Genomic DNA, 17,576 nt, shown 5'->3' on the forward strand with positions numbered 1-17,576 from the left:
TACTCAAACTGACTATGTGTAGAGCAGTATAGAGCTCACCATTCTAGCTATAAGCAACCTACGGGTATATCACGGATCCCTAGCGTTTGGCATTGTCCCTGGCAGAGCCATGCTAACAGTGCAAAAAAGTTACAAATGCTACTTGAAATTGAGCCTCGCATCCAAAGTGTTTGATCACTGGTTTTAAAGTGGTGCTTCCCCATTTTGATACTAGCAGTAGTTTCCACTTAGTGATAAGCACGTCTTTCATCCTCCGCAAATGCAAGACCTACATCTTACAGTCACTTCTTTATAGCAACGATTGCTTCAGATATATACAATTTCACCTCCGCCAGATGTTTTGCAACAACAATCACCGCTATACAGTACACTGTAGGAGGCAATGTGGTCAGCATTGTCAGTCACGATAACAAATCCCTATGCCACTAGCGGGAATTTAATCGACCTTCCGCTACAACAACCCAGCACTCTAACGACTTGAGCCATCTAGACTTTCTTTGCAATACAGCGTTTAAACTCTTTATCTGCTCTAAGTCTGCCAATGATACCTTTTTCGTAATCGCATAATCCATCAATCCAAGGCCGGATAGCTCCATACGCCCAGAACATCATTGGCCCATACCAAAGAGGCTTCACTCCAGGCAAATCAGCAACAGATCAGATTTTCTCTCTGCGGCAGGCGATGGAAAAACTGTTGGAATATGGACAACAGTTGCACCATCTGTTCATCGGCTTTAAAGCAGTCTATGATAGCATAGCCAGGGTAAAACTGTACACGGCCATGAGAGAATTCGGTATCCCGACGAAATTAATAAGACTGACTAGGCTGACCCTGACCAATGTGCGAGGCCAGATAAAAGCAGCAGGATCACTCTCAAGACCATTCGACATCAACAACGGTCTACGACAAGGGGATGCGCTATCATGCGTCCTCTTTAACCTGGCCCTCGAGAAAGTGATCCTTGATGCTGAGGTGAATGCAAGAGGTACGATCCTCTTCAAGTCCACCCAACTACTGGCCTATGCTGACGATATCGACATCATGGGAAGAACCACCCGAGACGTACAAACTGCCTTCATCCAGATCGAGCAGGCGGCCATTAGTGCGAGATCTTGGGCTGCACATCAATGAAGGCAAGACAAAATATATGGTGGCAACGTCAGCACCGAAGACGAATCAACCAACAACATCAAACCGCACTGGTCAAACACAAACACGAACAAGAATAAGGATAGGAGAATACAACTTTGAGACCGTTGACAATTTCTCCTATCTAGGGTCGAAAATCACAACCGATAACAACTACGATGATGAAATCCACGCACGGTTGTTGTCAGCCAACAGAGCCTATTTCAGCTTACAAAGACTGTTCCACTCGAAACGTCTCACCATAGGGTCAAAGCTCTTACTGTACAAGACTATGATCTTGCCAGTCCTCATGTATTCCTCGGAAACTTGGGTTCTTAGCAAGAAAAATTGCGAACTCTTGGCCGCGTTCGAGAGAAGAATCCTCCGAAGAATTTTTGGCCCCCTACATGAGAATGGACGATTCCGTAGCCTACACAATGACGAAATCTATGAGCGATACCATGACCGTCCGGTTGTGGATAAAATCCGGCTTAATAGGTTACGGTGGGCGGGTCACTTAATCCGTATGGATGAAGATGATCCCACCCGGAAAGTCTATAAGGGCAATATCTACGGTAGGAAAAGAAGACGAGGCAGACCCTGCCTAAGATGGAGCGATGGCGTAGGCCAGGAGGCCAGACAGCTTTTAGGGATATCGAATTGGTGGTCCTCGGCGCAAAACCGGGATGTCTGGAGTTCCTTATTAAGGCAGGCCTAGACCGGATACCGGTTGTTGCGCCGTTGATGATGATGATAATCCATCAACACGCGAACGAACGAATTAAAAATAATTAGAACATATTTCAGCAAGATTTAATAAAAATATGTTAAATCGTTGATGAAGCTAACAGCACTAACATCGTTAAAATAACGATTTTAGGCAAAAGTCTGCTATATATAAAGCAATAAAACTAATTTGATTTTGAAATATTTTTCATTCGATGTTATGATGAACTACAAAATTTCATTGAATTTGGTTGATTGGTTTCTAAGAAATGGCCAAAAATATGGGTGGAATTGAAAGCGTTAGAGCAGTGTTTTACTAGTATACGCAAAGAACGAGGAACCGTTTTAGCAAACACTTGTCTGTCGACACCGAACCAGATTACACCAGTGGTACCTTTTGGCACAACGTAGTTCAATACCACTGAAATTGCCAATATGAACGTAAGCTTTAGAATCACATTTATTATTCTACTATGTCGTCGATTGGCTATAAATTTCCTTCCGCCTTCCCAACCCATAACTCTTTTCTAAGTAAGACTGATTTGTTACGATTCACCCTGCCTATATATTAAGCAACTGATTATTGATTATAGAATGTTTGAACTTTATAAGAGTAGGTTTGGAAAACGGCCAAACGTTGTATCTCCCAGGCACCAAGGAAAACCATGAGAGCCTACTTTTCTTGACGCGCCCTACTATCTTTTTAGTGAAAATAATTCCGACTATTCTTAAATTTCTGATTTCAGATATTATATACTTGTATTTGGGTACATACGTATAAACAGTTCTTTAACATTTATGATTCAGTGCTTTTATTAACATATTGTCTTTCCTAATTTTCAGATTCCTGGCCATTTGGTATCCCTTAAAACAGATGACGAAACGCCGAGCACGCATCATGATTATGTGCATTTGGATAATAGCCTTGGGAGCTACAATTCCATGGGCTCTATTTTTCGATTTGGTGACAACTCATCCCACAGCTCCCGGAATAGTTGTTTGCGTTGAAATTTGGCCACCGGGAACAGATGGAAATCTGTACTTTTTGCTAGCCAATTTAGTCGCTTGCTATCTTCTACCAATGGCATTAATTACGCTTTGCTATGTCCTCATTTGGATAAAAGTGTGGACAAGATCTATACCTGGCGACTCCAAAGATGCACAAATGGATAGAATGCAACAAAAATCGAAAGTTAAGGTTGTAAAGATGCTGGTTGCTGTTGTTATTTTATTTGTGCTATCATGGCTGCCGTTATATGTAATTTTTGCAAGGATTAAATTTGGTAAGTATGCGAATTTCCGAGGAGCAAGAGCAACTGAATTATGTGAGTCGTATTTGTTTGTCCAGGAGGAGAACGTTCAAGTCAGGAAGATGAGATATTGAGTATAGCAGCACCTATCGCCCAATGGCTCGGTTCATCCAACTCGTGCATCAATCCGATATTATATGCTTTCTTCAATAAAAAGTACAGACGAGGCTTTGGTGCTATCATAAAGTCCCGGACATGCTGTGGAAGATTGAGGTATGTTCGTATTAATATATATTTGTGTTGATAATGTGTTCCAACGAAATTCACATAAAGTCATCATATGTGTTCACATTCTCTCATTTGCACACTATTCGCTTCTTTCCACAACTTCAATAATACAAACGCTCTATTTAGCAAAATAATACATCACCTTTAAATTTTTTAAGTTGACTAAAATGCTCCAAAAAGAAACTAGTCAGGTTTGTCAAGTTTTTAACATTTCCAAAAAATTTTGCTAACAAATTTTAATTTTATTAGTAAACCTTCAGCTTTTATACTTTTTCATTTTTTGTATACTATTTGGAAAAGAGCATCAAAATCTATTAAATTTTGGGAGATTTTCTACAAATGGTTTTGATTCAACGGGATTATGTTGAAGTCAAAAGTAATTAATCATTAATAGAAGGAAAGGTTTTTTTTTCCTATAGTTAGCTATGAAATTAAATCAGAAAAAATACCTTTTTGGGGGGTTGACTTTTCATATAGCATATATTCTCCTCTAATTGGTTTTGTTGGTGTTTATCTTCAGTCCTGCTGCGATGTTGCTGCGATGAGTTACGCATTTTCGTGCTGCGCCCAAATGCAGCTCTTCCTCCTCCCCTCATATTTCGTCAATTTTTTTTTTTGTTTTGTCATTCTCCATGGGAAGCGCTGTCTTTGCAAAGGAACGGGCTGGAATAGTCGGAAATGGGTGTACCGCCGGGGACAAAACCCCTGCCAAAGTTCCCTGAAGCCTGACATACACTTTGCTGATCCCGGAACTCATAGACGGATCAGCGCTTGTTCCGGGAAACCCGTATACCATTAAAGTTTCATCATCTCTTCATCCTGGGATCCGGGAAGGAATTATAAACTTTTTAAGTATTTGATTATCATTTCATACATAAAAAGGGGACACATATAGGTAGGCAGCATTCCTCAGAAGATCGGCCGGCAATACTCTTCACCTTATAACCCCAAAGACCCATATATATAAAGACTTCTGGAAGGCAACCACCTACAAGGCCATAAGTCTCAAGGCGAGCACAAAACGTTACAAATTTTGAACGGATACTTACAAGGAAACGATAAGAAACTATAGTTTAGAAGGTGCGATTAGAAAGTAAGGCCTAGAAACACTTGCTTCCGGCGAAAAGGCGTCTAACATAAAGTTTAATAACCGAAGCGAAGAGTGGAGCCTAGCCTCTCCATAAAAAGCTATCCTCCACAGGTTCATTTATTCGCAACCAAATAAAGGTTTGGTCTCGAACCTAACAATTAATGGGCCCCACGTTGGGCGCCGTTAGTAGTGACTTGACCACTACGCGCGTTGAAAATAGTCAGCTCCCGCCAAGTTCATTGCAAATTATCTCACGTTGGACCCTATGAAGACGATATTTTTGACGACTCTAACGCACCCAGGTTCACCATAGCTTCCAAATAAAAGGATTCTTGCAATATCGTAATCTTAATCACATAAGTGATGCCTTCAGAAATTTTAGTAAGAATCTTACTATTGTTGGCGAAAAGTACACAGCCAATATATTGAATTGTAGGATTCAATGATATCTCTACGAGCTGATCTACCTGAAAAATATCCTTTTAAGTCTTATTGTTTAGGAGAATCGCAAAAAAAACTATTAAACATTTTGGAAACTATTATTTCAAAACCATCAGCACTTCGCTCTGGTCAAGTTAGAAGAGTGAACTTTGGATCCTGACTACTTGGCAAACCTAAGTAAAATACAGTTTATTAATTTGCATATTCAATTTCCATTTTTTTAATTAATTGTGTTGTTTCCACTATATTCGCTCTTTGCAGTTTCGCTTCATATTAATTATTTTAAACTTTTATGGAAAGTATTTTAAGCACGAATTTAAGGCTCAGAGCACTTTATTTCAGTTTCAAAATGCTTATAATTGGTGGCAATAGCTTTTCGCCTTTATTTTTAACTGACTGATTTTTACTCAGCGATGGTGATCGAACAATTATTCAAGGAAAGTACATTCACATAACTTTGGTCAACATCGTAGGCTTTATGTGAATTTCCTGCAAAACTGCAAATATTTCTTATTCTAAGTATTTTAAGGATGTAAAATACAATCTTCGAATTATAAGTATATCAAATAAAATCGTAATGTAATGATAAAGTTAAATTTTATGTAATTTAAGTATTGGCATTGATATGTGCTGATTCCCAGGCATAAGCGGCACTTTGTTGTTTACTTGGAAACTTGCTTGACCACCACCGTACTTCTGAATTCATTTTGCTTTATAAGATGGATGTATGATTGGCTCTATTTCAGTGGATATATTTTACTTTCACTCTCACAACACTCACCTTCTCAATGGCACCGACTCATCTCTCAAGATCTTCTGAACCATTACCGTATTATTTAAAACTAGGACACTTTCTAAAACTTTCAGATATTACGATAATGTTGCCATAGCCTCGTCATCGACCAGCACTCGAAAATCATCCCACTATCAGAACAGTGCAAAGAAGGGGCCGTGCAGCAGCCCATCAATTAAATCCGACGCTGTCTCTTACATATATGAAAACAATAATAACAATTCTGCCCGTCATCATCGCCATCATCACATTGTCGCCAAGCAGGATAGCAATTTGTCACGGCAAATGCTTTTAAAGCAAGACAGCAACGTTTCCAGGCAATCACTCCTTAAAAATCAGGACTACCATGGTTCTCGCCAATTGCTAATCAAGCAGGAAAGTAGTGGGGGAAGTAGTTGTGTTTCACGCCAGGATAGCAATGCCTCAAGGCAGATGTTGTTGAAGCAGGATAGTAATGGGTCAAGGAACTCGTTGGCAAAGCAAGATTCACAAATCTCCTACATTGAGACAAAACGAGGTCAGCTGATGCGACAGGATTCGGATTTATCGAAACGTGACTCGTATTCTACAACTGATAGCGTATCAATTGATTCAAGACGTGGTATTTTATGCAAACAGGATACACAGATTTCATACATTGAAAATTTTCATCCATCGAGTCGAAAGTCTAATAATAACCATTGCCTCGCAAGTCAGGATAGTATTGTATCGTTTATTGAGCACAAAAGACATAAATTGGTTAAACAGGATTCAGTTATATCTTTTGCGGATCAGAGACCAGGTATGTAGACCGGCTTCATGGCATATTTGGCCTGTTTATAAAATCTCGATGTGTATGTGATTTGGTGTGTGGACCTCATATATGTCCTTCAAATGGAAGGTTTCGCATAAAATTATAAAATTGGAGCTAAATGCGGCTCCTTATCTTCAAAATCATAGAAATTTATTTGATCATTACAATCGTCATTGAGAGTAAACCTGGAACTGAAAACTAATAGAATAGAAAACAATTTTGATCTAATCTAAGGAATAATCTGGAAAGGATCAACCGCACCTGATTCTAGAAAGGAATATTAATGCGTCTACATATTCTTAGCTGTACTTTGAAAGCTTAGAGCTATTGTAGAATCCAACCGTATATGTTTTCTATTTTTTACAGAATCAAGGCGACATCAACTAGTAAAACAGGATTCGGTGATATCATTTGCCGATCAAAAACGAGGTTGCCTGACAAAACAGGACTCTGTGATAGCATATCCTAACCGGAATGGTGAAGGCCATCATGTGTCCATTTTAAAGAAAACCGACTCACAAACTAGCAACTCGCCACGAAAAAATATTGAATTTGCCGAATAGAACACACTTATTTATATCTAATACATATAAACAATAAATACAACAAAAATACGAATAAATACCTTCGGAAGGGCATTGAAGCACCTTCCAGCGAATGATTGTGTGATTTATGATTTCTACATGGTTTGCATTAAAAATCTGTCACTAACAAATTTGTGTAGGAGGAAGAATATTTACAACTTTTTATATACTGCAAACCACTACAAAAGGCCATGCAGTGAAATATCTTTAAGGAATCGTTGCAAGTGACAAGAGAATACCAAATGAAGGGTAAAAATCCAAAACGAAGTCTATCTAATTCTCCTGCCTGAAAGAGATTGTGTTTTATATTATAATTAAAGAAAACTGCATTTAATAATAAACAAATGATGAATGCGTGAATGAAAGATTTATATGAGAAATTCCTATCCAAGAATAAACGTACAGAACGAATTGTCTATCAATCGAAGTAAAACGAATGAAAATACCCTTACACATCTCCAATAAAGCACTTACTTGTATACAATAGAATAACTATATTTGTTACCAAAAATATATTTAGATATCAGCATGTAAGTCATTCAAACGAATAAAATAATAAGAAATAAGTAGGATGCCGTATTTATAGATATATACCTATACATATACCCAGATAACATTAACTATAATCTAATGTCGTTTACTAGCCATTCTCTAAACCTAAATGTGTTGCATTTCCCTTTGTTTCATGTTGTGAGACCGCAAAGGGGAAATGTTTGTTTGTTTCTTTTAAGTGTTTTAGGAATAATATTACAATATATGCATTTATACTATGACAAAAACGTTTAATACCAAGTAGAAATTTAGTGAAATGGAAAAACTGTAAGCAGCAAATTGATTAGGATAAGATCATATTGATCGCGATGGAAAATGGATGAGAAGTGCAATAGAAAATGTTCTAAAATGCATTATTTGTCTGCTTTATGAAACATTTTTCCGGAAAAGTTCTTTCACCTTTAATTTGGCTATTTCTATGATTTTCTATTTTCTTCGTAATATAGGGCCTAGCCCTGTATCTAACGTTGTTATCCTAATCTAAATCAAGAATTCAATAACGACGACACCATCATTGATTGTGAATTACCACAATCTTAAGAATTAGACTCGGGGGGTCCTAACTTGAATCTTAAAAAAGGACCTCTGGTGTCACGTCTTTACTAGTTCGGGAGGATGATTTTCTAAAAACCTTCCAAACTTCAAAAAACGCCTAGTGAAACAGAAGCCTAGTAAACCTAGTGAAGTTGAAGTTGGGACAATATCTGCCATCGACAGTATGGTAGGAACCACAACCATGCAAAATTTAGTTAATTTGTCAACCAAATGCTGATAACGTTCAGATAAGCTAAACTTTTTGACGTCTTGTTGCTAGAGGTATCCATAAAAGCGTTCCAAAGTGCCGAGCCTAGAGTCTAGCTTATATCAAAGTCAGATATTTGTAAATGAAATGCATAGGGATATCTGCCTCTTATCCATCGTGATAGTGTGTATTATGCAGTAACCCTATCTTATCATCATGATCACCTATGAGTCAATGCTCATACATGCATTCATTTTTCGTAAATTATATGATAATCATAGGTTCCGTGATGTAGTGTAGACAGCCAGTAGCTAAGCCAGCCAAAGAGAATTCCACTTCCACGTTGTGATATTTCCTCCAGAAAGTTGACTGTCTTCCTTCCAGGTTCTGAGAGTCAGGTTAGAGCTTTTGCAGGGTATTATCACAAAGCGGTCATTATACTGATAGATGCAGCTCGTTTTCCATCCCTACCACTGTTTGCTGACAATAAATTGTTCGCTCAGCTGTCTGCACCATCTCCTGAAGGATTACCTTGGAGGTTTCACTGTCAGATACGCATACTGAGATCTGCACCTAGCGCCATTCTCCCAGGATATTTCACTTTCCATTTCATTACAAACGACGTGAGAATCATAGGTCTAAAATCCTTTGAATATCCCTAGTTTCGCTTAAGTGCCTTCTGAACAAAATTAACTCCTACTCGACTTCAGACCTATGGCACATAATTTAACCAAGTACAGCCTCTTCAATGAAAATTTGCATAATATTTTGCATATTTATTTTACTCTGCGGATTTTGTATAATATTTTGTATCTCGTTATTGAGCCGCTGCTCACCATGGCCTTGTGATAAAATTTCGGTGTTTTATAAGTATACAGTCTATTTGCGTTTTGCTGTTCGCACTATAAAATGTAAAAAGATTGGACAATCGTTTGATGAACCATGTATTCAGAAGTACAAGATCAAAACCTTCATTGCGCGCTCCAAACCCTTTTTCCAAAAGCAACTATTGTCGTCTGCGTTTCCACCCCCACAACTATTAAGTAGTACGTTGAGGTCTTTGTATCGAGAAGTTGCCAGAAGGCGTATGCAGTGAAGAAGTGAACCGTGCGATCAGCTGATATAATGGTGAGTTTTATCAGCCGAGCATCAAATCGCTCGAATTTTTTAATGGCATCACGGAAACCCTCAGAGATAGCAAAGCTAGCACCATATTGAGTGTATGGGTTACGAAAATAGAGAATTTCATAGCTATTTTTATCGCGTTTGCGTTCCTGTCGCTGCTTTTGACTATCGAGTTTCTTGTAGAGTGCAAATATCAATCCCCTTTTCCGAAGGGCTCTTGCGAGTTTCTCGATCTTTGTAGTGAGGGTGCCAATATTTAGCGTGCTGACACATTTATTTTGCTCGAACTAATTTGCTTACGTCGTTTCGCCGTCCATGCGTCAAAAATACTTGCCCATTTCTTGACATGACCGGGGCCCGTTCTGTCGCGTCGACTAAGATGAGCTCTGGGGCTAAGAATACCCCAACCCGATCATTTTGTTTTTAACGACATTGAATTAATTTTCGTAGTCAGTCGTTCGCGGAGCATATCAACAGATCAGGTAGGAATTAGCAGAGTGAAATCAACATTTTAGATTTGTTTTACTGAAAAGAGTACCCCCCTTCTTTACGTGGGCTTGGGACCAGCAATTATTCTCGATGTTTGATACAGCTCTCCCACCCAATATATTTTTGAGCTTTTGGATAGCCTCGTAATTGCATTTTTAGAAACTCCTTCCCTGTTAAAGAAGATAACCAGCGTATGCTATTAGCTTATGATGATTGTCTGCTCAACCGTCCGAACCATCTTCTGGAGAATTGCTTGCAAGTAAGAGTACTGCAACCTGATATACGGCAGTTGACCTAGCGTCATCACACAAGATACCTAACATTCCATTCCAAAGTTTTGAGTACAAAGCAGATGAGAGTTACAGGTCTGAAATCCTTCGAAGAGTCGTGGTTTCGCTCATCCACCTTCGGAACGAAAGCAACTCCACTGCAGAACTGTGGCACATAATTTAACCAAATACAGCCTCCAAACAATGTCCTTAAACCAGGGCTCCTTTATGCTTATTTTGTAAAATTGATTTAATGTATTGAATCTTATTATCGAATACACTACACTCCAGGCCCTTCTAAGTGAAAAACGTGTTGCCCACTATAATTTTATTTTAATGTCGATTTTCGTGCACACTTTATTCTTTTTCTTAAAACAATAATACTACATTAACTCTGCTCGATAATAGCGGCACGTTTATATGGCTCTGCAGTTCAACTTTAAATTGGACGAATTGTCAGCAATAAAACCAAATATATTGTGGATCGCCGTCGAATTACTAACTCAACAAATTTGTAGAACCGATGAAGGGATTTATATATTTTTGATATGTATTACGCCCGAAAAAACCGGCAAACATCGTATTCTAGTAAGCTATGTTGCATATTATGCCGAGCTAGCAATTGCCTTGAATAAACTATTTTCTCCGTCACCACTCTCTTTCGGATATTCATTGTTCCGCATTATATTCTCTTTTTCTCACAAGTTCAAATACAAATTACTATTATATTCCCTGGAATGATCCGAAGCATATTTAATCCCTAAACTAAAGTAGCCAGCCTAATGTTTACCTTTATTTCTAGTATATGATTCCAGACTTGAATTGGTTAGAATAAGTTAGTACTCATGACCTTAGTGATGAACGTTTTGACACTTTTGGTGCTTTCGCCAATATTGTGTAACATTGTTGCAAGTTGTGATTTTATATTTAAAACCTTTGACACATATTATAATAAAATATTACTTAAAACTGAGCTTTCAATCGACTATAGCACGAAGGTATCGGATGAGTGGACTAGGCTAAATTGTTTGATTACAAACAGTAACCCCAGCCTCATGAAGGCCTATTAACATTTCCTCAATCTTCGGTTTCTGGCCAATACTCTCCACCCACATTATCCAATTACCTTCACCTCCTCCAGACTGTGTCCTTGTATTACCCCTAGTATGTTATCTGGAAATCCAATGATTATTACCTCTATCGTGAGCACCAGGTTTCGTATATCGGTAAATTCGAAGAAGGGCCTCACATCCTTGCGAATATCATTATAGTTGCAATCGTACCACAAATGTTACTATTATAGTAAAAGCAGTAGAAGTACGAGATTGCAGTGTAACTTCAAACCAACCGGTTTGATTATTATGCAACTCCAAATCCCTGAACTAAAATGTTGAAATGAGAGTCACGAAGGTAAAATATCTTCGTGAAACTTCGGACATCCTGGTCCTAAAACTTCAATTATCGCAAAAACTTGTCGATCGCCCCTTACGGAAACCAAGGCAAAATTTGAAGATTTTATCTCAGTAACGAAAGTAGCTCTTGTGGTACCCTCTGCAGCTGTAACATGTTGCTCAGTTATGTTAATATTCAGGACAATAATAAAATTTCATCACCATTTGCTTTGCTTGCTTTAAACAGCCAATTGAAAACCTTTTCTTGCGTCTCGGTATATTTTGGGAAAAACGAAGTTAAACCGATTCCTGCGGTCTGCCCAATAGTACAATAGATTTACATGGAAGAGACCTATATGCCCCCATTGAAGGATCAGATATGCGAGGTAATAAATCAGTGGCCTGCTTTGCTCCTTTCGTAGGACATTCTTGAAGAATGGCTTGTTACTGAAGTATTTCGACAGATAGACAGTCTCAGCCTAAAAATCACGTTCTCCTATTTAAAATCCTCAAAAGGGTACTGCAGCCTACCTCTATCTTCTTCGTAGCTCCTTACGGACGGGTCCTTTGAGCTTTGCCGTAGAAAACTCATATCACGATTTGGTTTTTAGTGCATTCCTGTATTTCGTGTATGCATGTCCGGCTAAACTGATGGTTATATCGATATCACCGCTTATCGGGAAGTTCCACTTCATAAGTGTACATTTTCACGCTTGGAACATACCTATGTACATATATTCATTTCTCAGATCGTTGCTCTTGAATCTCACATCACTTGCAGATGACTCGAACTTCCAGTGCGCCCAAGCATTTACGTTATCTGTGTACAGAACACTTAACCGCTTAATGGTAAAAGGACCATGTCTGTGATATCCATTGAGTGCACTTTCCCGACGAATTACTCGAGCAACCAGATTTGTTTTAGATTTTCATAAAGCCTTCGTCACTTGCAATCGTGGCTTCTATCAACTAGACTAGTTTTACTAAGATTTTTAGTTTCCCCTTTATTCTATAAACTGCTTCAGAATTGTTACTGTCGTAAACTTGACAAATATCGACAACCAGTTGGTAAACATTGACGTCATATTCCAATCACTTATCGAACCCCTGTTTTTTTGAAAATAGTTACTCCATTATTTATCATTCGGAATCGAACCCACCTTGATATTCCTCGAGAATGTTGTAGACAAACGCTTGATGGATTGTTATAACACTTATACAGTAAAATTTACCAAACCAAGCCATGTGCTTCTGTACAATGGCTAAAATTTAGCTAAATGCGACCCCTACACCTGGAATTACCTTGTCTGAATAGAACAAGAAACAACAGATCCTTACGGCATTCTCCGAAAAAGTAACTCTTTTCTCTAGCGAAATAGTGAAGTGACCAAACCCCACGCATTTGAGGCATTTTTTCAGTTCACCGAACTGACGTGTACTTTTCCTGCAGCTAGTTTGACTTTTACTTGTCCTGACGGGAAACAAATTTTTACCTTGGCTGGCTATGTAGTTTTCATAATGAAATCATCGAATTGTAATTTGAGTTGGTTGACAAATACTAAGCAAGCGTCCTGCTTGGTTCTAACTTTATTCAGGTCTTCGATGTTGAATTTCGTTGCTTTCACACTCACTACTCTATATTCTACCAAGCTGTTCACTCAGAGCATTAAAGGTAGATCCTTCAAATTAAGCCTGGTTTGCTCCATGGGCAAACTTATTGAAGTCACTCGCAGAGCAGTAGGACTAATGCTATCATAGCTCTGAAGATGATATGATAGATCTCATAGTACTAGATTGTCTTATAGTTGTCAAGAATAATATCCAATCAACGCTTCCAGTCCAATGCTCTTTAATATCTATACAACATTCATGCTTAATAAGTGCTCTGATAGCATTGAAATCTTCCAATATGCAGACGATTTCCTCATTTTAGCCACTGGGAAAGATTGATTGACGACTTCCAAATGTTTGCAAAGGCAGGTAAATGTGTTTGTTGATGAATTTCGAAGATTGGGCCTACCAATCAACATAACCAAATCCCAGTCTGCATTCTTCAAGAAAAGCACGGTAACACCCCTGCTCATTAAAATTAATAATCTTACCCTTGCCCATTTCATATCCATTAGCTTTTTAGCAGGGAGATACCGAGGACGAGTTCGGTCAAGGACCACTTGAACTTGATTATTCCTAAAACCGCAAAAGCAGACAGGTTGATTAATTTTTCAACTGGTTTTTCTTGGGATATCACACTCCGTAAAACCATTAATCTCTATAGATATGTGGTAAGGTCCCCACTATGAATCCCCCAAAATATTTAAAAAACAAGTTCAACTCAATATCTGCTTGTATCTTGATAAGAAGCTTGGGATTGACTAGAACCACCATATTGCACGCCTATCTGTTTCAGAAGCGAAAGGACTTCTTAAATTAAAGGAAAAAAAATTCTAGAACCCGGATGCTGAAAATGGTCTCTCCTCGATCTGTAAGTCGTTCTGGGATTTGTTTGACACTGTAATTCCCAATGTTATTCTCGCTACTTCTAATAAGATTCCGGTTATCCTGTCGTATGATTTTGGGGCCACCTGTGGCATTCCTCTGGTGGCGACTGCGATTTCGGTCTTGCTTCAGGCCATCAAGGTGGCTTCCAGGATGAGTGAAGAAAAGGTTTCAATCATTACATACTCTCTCTATACTTGTAAATTACTCAAACTAACTACGCCATCGCATCACCTAGTTGGCAAAATACATACCCTTGCATCCGGCGCACGCGGGATACCTATTAAATCAACTGATCCATGTAGAGAACCGTGAGGCTCTGGGCTCTAGTCCATCAAGTTTGGTCGAACCCTCCCTTGTTGATGTTCTGAAGACAATTCGGGAGTGTGGGAGGACGACTTTTGGGCGACATCACGCGTCAAAGGACCATTTTTCCCTAACATTCACGCTGTTTTACCCATAATATAGCCGAAAGCTACGCATACGCTTACAGCTTCCGAAGAAAAATTACTGAATCTTCTTCAAACCAACCAATATAGATTCGGACAAATGTAATACTTGCCTGGTTAGAGAAACTAAAGAACACATAATCTTAGAGTGTAAGGTTTCGGGTTAAGTGTAGATGGTATGATAAGTTGTTTAACCTTGAACAAATCTTTTTGAGTAGAGATCCTTGCATGATTGATGACCTTTTATATTCCTTTAAGGAGATTAGAGTCAGATTATAATACATATAGTTTAAGTTTCCTCGGCGTTCCAACGGTGTGCAGTCTATTCCGAAACATCTTATTATTTGGTTTTAAGTCTTTACTTGAATACTAGACTGGCACACTCACTATAATTGCCACTCCGGATTAAAGGAAAGCGATGGGTTGGCCCCAACGTTATCTAACGCCACTCTGGAGTATACATCATTACAATGACAATCGTAATGAGTTGAGAGAACTTTAAATTCAGACGATATTTTGTACAGTATGGACCGATTGATACTACCGGTTGCCTATTTGAAGTCGATGATAATTTCTCCAGGATATACGTTACTAATAATATCTGGTCAATGCTGACCACAGTGCCTCCTACAGTGTATTGTAGTGAACCGTTACAATCTTGAATGAAGTGCGCTATCACGCTTCAAGGCCCAGATCCAATTAGATTTCCGCGTTGACGATTATTATTATTTTACCAATCACTCTTTTTATAAATAGGACAATGACACTTTAGCCCCAATCTTCCTGGAAAGCTTTGGTAGATCGTATAGTACTTATGAGCTCAAGAAACTCGGTTGGCACATCTACATTTCTACTCTTCAATAGCTCGACAATACCTGTCGAGTATTTCATCCACACCAGGTACTTTGCTGCTTCTCAGCGTAGTATATGCTTGAATTCTTCGAATACACATAGATGGGGGGAGAGGTGCCTGTATCATCTCTGCTCCTTTTGTCCGAATTATCGAATCGATCGAAATATTAGATGATATTTTAACTCCTCCATGTCTCCAATCAGATCCCCAGCTGTGTTTTTGCAAAATATGGTACTAAACCGGAACCCTGCTGTCTGTCTTTTTGTCAGTTTGTGAGCCGATCTTAATTTATGCTCTTTAAGTTATCTTTCGTATATCTAATAATTTACATGGTTTCTTGTCCCCTTCCCCAGATTTTATCAGCGATATATCTTAGTATTTATCTCATTTGGGTACCTGTGGGTTATTCCTGATATTCCATTGACGGCCTGCTGACACTCTTCTTCAAATCATTCATCCCTATTGTGCCAAGGTTAGTATCCAATGGTTTTCTCTGCAATCTAATTCCATTCAACGTCAATGCCATCAGCATCCTAGTTTCGGTCTAACGCCTGCAGGATCTGCCGTCTCACACTCCGAGATATTTCGATGCCATTTCTTCCTTCTGGAGCTTTTTCGAACTTAGTAGCAAGGGTAAGCCTGCTGCTTCCACTATTTGCTATCTAGCATCAATGTCATACTCTGATGGCCGCTATCTCAATTCGCCCCGCGGTATAAGAGTACAGCAAGAATGCAAGATGCTCCTCGTTTCTCAATGAGAATGTGATCAATTTGGTTGTCTCACCTGTTGAGGCTCCTGTTCTTTTGTGGATACTACAGGGAGGTAAATAACTCAGTGTGATTGCTATGTTTCTGCTACAAGCGAGTTCTTTGAGCCTGCTTCCATTATGTCATGGAGACTATGACACAAAAGTTGCTGCGTGAATCAAATACTGATCCAAGGACTGTAGAATTCGTATTTTACTGAGTCGGTCTTGTCTTCTTTTGGAGCACATAGGTTAATTAGGCAAAAGTTGATGAATTTAGTTAGAAGTACACCACTTTTCTCATTGATTAGGTTCAAGTTTGTGATGTTGCGCGAAATTTCTGTGGACCAGAAAGTCTATGTTGCATTCTTGTATTCTAGGCCTTTTTCTTGTTTAGAAAATAGTCTGTGTTTGAGAATCCACACTGCCTAATAGTCTCATTTCCTGACCTGTCCAATGAGTGCTTTAAAAGTGCCAGTTCTAAGCAGGGAGCATACTTATCAACTCTTTGTTTGTAGACTTATTGTACAGTTACCAACCTGAACGACCATCGGATTCATCTCTGCTTCACGGTGCAGAGAACTCACTGTTCGCCCTTTCTCGTCTACGACTCTGCATTGGCTATGGATTACCAATGTAGAGGTGAGAGAGGTTGCATTTGCTGGGGATTGTAATGCCGAATCTGCGAACCCCTATGAGACAGGTACTACCCTGTAATCTTGATTGCTTAGATACTTTAAATAACTAGCTTCCAGCTTGTACATTTTTATATTGTTTCTTTATATTTCAAATCATCGTAATGTAGACAGATAATGCAGTACCGTTACTCTTTGTCGAAAATAAATCAAAATATAGTTTATGTGAAACCATATGCCATTTACATTTGAAAACCAAATAGAAATAATTGAATCTCATATACAAATAACGACATAATCTTTAACAAAAAAATATTTGTTAGAATTATACACGAACATGCATAATTTATCTACACAGTGATTTTTCCAATCCGTAACACATAACAAAAAAAATCTCAACTAAACCAAAATATTTTTAGGAAAAATAAACGTACCAAAAAATTGTACATCGATGTAACACGCAACAGTACTAACCAACATCCTTATAGGTAAGAAAAGAAATAAAACTGCATTTTGTGCATAACATTTACAACAAATAATACAATAATTTGTATCGTATGCATTTCTTTTTGAAACACCAAAACAAATAGGTTTTCTGTCTCATCAATTTGCTTATTCAACTTAAGAAGGCATATATACGAAACCATATGCAGAACGCACATTGAAGCACAAAAATTTAATAAAACAAAACTAACACGAAGAGTTTTTGTCCCTAAATAAAAATGAATGGAATAA

At 38.4% G+C, this 17,576-nt stretch overlaps 1 protein-coding gene across 1 annotated transcript in view; it reads left to right on the forward strand.

Moving 5' to 3' along the window:
• The window catches only part of LOC119652500 (neuropeptide SIFamide receptor-like), a 308,594-nt gene extending 300,214 nt beyond the window's left edge, over positions 1–8,380 (forward strand). The window contains exons 4-7 of the mRNA XM_038056687.1: positions 2,699–3,138; positions 3,204–3,378; positions 5,792–6,498; positions 6,877–8,380. Coding sequence (XP_037912615.1) covers positions 2,699–3,138; positions 3,204–3,378; positions 5,792–6,498; positions 6,877–7,073 — 1,519 coding nt within the window. The 3' untranslated portion in view covers positions 7,074–8,380. The remainder of the gene's footprint in view (positions 1–2,698; positions 3,139–3,203; positions 3,379–5,791; positions 6,499–6,876) is intronic.
• Positions 8,381–17,576: the final 9,196 nt, after the last annotated feature.

This window comes from Hermetia illucens, chromosome 3 (assembly GCF_905115235.1).
Source record: "Hermetia illucens chromosome 3, iHerIll2.2.curated.20191125, whole genome shotgun sequence".
NCBI classification, from domain to species: domain Eukaryota; kingdom Metazoa; phylum Arthropoda; class Insecta; order Diptera; family Stratiomyidae; genus Hermetia; species Hermetia illucens.